Source organism: Ammodytes marinus (genome assembly GCF_949987685.1).
Source record: "Ammodytes marinus genome assembly, chromosome: 21".
Classification (NCBI taxonomy): Eukaryota; Metazoa; Chordata; class Actinopteri; order Uranoscopiformes; family Ammodytidae; genus Ammodytes; species Ammodytes marinus.
The window spans coordinates 23,620,901-23,623,601 of record NC_137225.1 but is presented as its reverse complement, the minus strand read 5'-3'; the positions used below and the strand labels follow the sequence as shown (position 1 = coordinate 23,623,601).

Here is a 2,701-nt window from a genome sequence, read left to right as displayed (position 1 = left end):
GTCATGGAATAAATAAATAAATAAATAAATAAATAAAAAGGCAAAAATAATAATGAATAGATATAGATAGATGGAAGGAGGGGCTCTCTCTCGCTCTCCCTCTCTCTCTCTCTTTCTCTCTATCTCTCTCTCTCCCTCTCTCTCTCTCTCTCTCTCTCTCTCTCCTTGTAAAACAGGCAGGCAGCTTAAGAGACACACACACACACACACGGACACAGATCGCAAGAGACACACACGGGAGAAATACTGTATACGCCGAAGAAAAAGTAGAACTAAAATATCAAGAACAGGGATTTGAACATAGTAGGAGTTGGATGTAGCGGGCTTCCTTCGTCGATTTGCGTTTCGCTGTTGTGTGTGTGTGTGTGTGTGTTACTGTGTGTGTGTGTGTGACGGTGTGTGTGTGTGTGTCACATTCGCGCCTTTAACAACTTTTAGAATCACTGCTCAGATGGTTTGAGCCGGACGCAAAGAGGATGGGAGTTACCGCGTCCTCCAAATGTCTAGCGCTCTTTCTAGCCCTACACATAGGTGAGTGAAATAATCAACAATACCCATTTTTAAATTCAAATTTTTCCCATTTATTTTGTCATTTTCTGCCTGTCTATGGAGGTATGGATAGGGTTAGGGGTCGTCTTTAATCCCCTTGCTTTTTTCGTGTATAGAAAAAAATCAGACATATCTATTTTTAAAGACAAACAACTGCTTTAATGTATTATTTATACTGACAGCAAGGCGATAAATCCGTGCGCGTTCTTCTAATTCCGCTAAAAATTACTTATCTCAATACTTGTACTATCCAGAGGGTTATTTAAAATTGTAATAGCGTAGAAAACTATAGAAAAAAATGCGTTTCTAGTAGTTCAAACCAGTATTTTTTTTATTTATTTAAACAATTGAATTGGTATTTCGTTTTTATAGCGGTTGTGTGTCGGGGTGTTTCCTCCTGTAACGTGAGCATCGGTGGCGTCTCATTTTAACGAGGCTATACACTTCACATTTGGAGTGTGTGTGTGTGATACGATTGCGTGTGTAGGTGTGTGTGTGTGTGTCGGTGTGTGTGTGTGTGTGTGTGTGTGTAATAAGGGGAAAGCCCCCCTCCCTCCCTCCCTCCCTCCTTCCTGCGCCCATCTCGTCCCAAAGTGAAGACGTTTTAGCGACATTTTTGTTCACCTTGAAAATTCACAAATACATTCTCAGTTTTAGAAATAAAAATAAAAGCGAATGTTTTGGTTTTGTGCTTGACAAGATTTGCTGTATTTTATTTTGGTATTTTTTTCTACATCGGTTAAAGGCTATACAAATAAAGGGGAAAATGCATGTTATAGATAGATAGATAGATAGATAGATAGATAGATAGATAGATAGATAGATAGATAGATAGATAGATAGATAGATAGATAGATAGATAGATAGATAGATAGATAGATAGATAGATAGATAGATAGATAGATAGATAGATAGATAGGTCATTCGCAAGAACACATATCCTGCAAATAAAAAACAAATACACATTAAAACATGTTAGAAGACGCCTAAAACAGGCACATATAATATACGCTCAAATATCAAGAAAGGGCCTAGATACATTTTCAATAGTACAGCTTTTCGTTTAAAACCAAAGCGCATTTTCCTGTGTGTATGTGTGTGTGTGTGTGTGTATGTGTATGTGTGTGTGTGTGTGTCGGTGCCGCAGTGTGCGAAATGCAGGGAGGCAGCCAGGGAGGAAGATAAAAACTGGGGCATGGACGGATGGACAGTGAATGCGCCTCCGTATAAATATTAAATCAAGCTTCCTTGTTGTATTTTTATCTCTAAAGGCTCCTGCTGCTATATTTAGATCTAAACTCGATCGAATAGAATAAAGAATGCTTTTTTTTTTCCCTCTAAAATTTTCGCGCGAAAAAGCAGGCCATTTACCCGCCTCGTTTACAACGGAAAATAGCTTAAATAGGTTTAAAATATGCACAATTTAACAGCATGGAGGGGTTTTTGATAGCAGAAAAACATGTACTGTATAGGCCAATAATATTCGCTTGAAAAAATGCTTGTGTTTCTCAATGCAACAGATTTTGACCGCGGGGATCCCCCCCATCAAGGATTCGTCTCATGCCCGGAATAAGCGTTCAAAATCGGCAAAAAAAAATATTCTATCGAAGATAAAGCAAGAAAAATGGAATATGGATTTCGGTTGTTGTTTTCTTGTAGTGTTGCATTGCATAACGCGCTGTGGAGGAGGGTTCTCGCTTGCTTTCTTGCCTGTGTGTATGTGGTTGTGTGTGTTACAGTGTGTGTGTGTGTGTGTGTGTGTGTGTGTGTGTGTGTGTGTGCGCGCGTGCAGAGAAATGCTGAATTATTCAAGATGTAGGATCCTCCCCGGTGCTATTGTTAGAGAGAGATTTTTTTTTCATATCCCGAAATCCACAATTTTTTCCGCGGCAAAAAAATACCTAAACAAACGTTGAAAATACGGATTTGACGCGTAGGAAATGAAGATAAATGTTTAGAATATAGAATTAAGGCCTAGGGCATAGAGATGGATGCATTTTTGTTGACTATTTGAGTGTCCTTTTAAGACGCACACAAGCTCAGAATGAAAACGGGATCGAAATGAGGGCAGATGGGCCTTTAAATTATTCCACATGCACACATTAATTTTACATATATGGAAATCGAAAAAAATAGATAGATAGATAGATAG

At 38.7% G+C, this 2,701-nt stretch overlaps 1 protein-coding gene across 1 annotated transcript in view; it reads left to right on the top strand.

The window, feature by feature from the left end:
* Positions 1 to 476: 476 nt before the first annotated feature.
* nrn1a (neuritin 1a) overlaps positions 477 to 2,701 on the top strand; it is a gene marked incomplete at both ends in the record, with an annotated part of 15,114 nt that continues 12,889 nt past the window's right edge. Inside the window, one exon of the mRNA XM_080050341.1 lies at positions 477 to 531. Within this exon, the coding sequence (XP_079906467.1) occupies positions 477 to 531 (55 nt within the window). The remainder of the gene's footprint in view (positions 532 to 2,701) is intronic.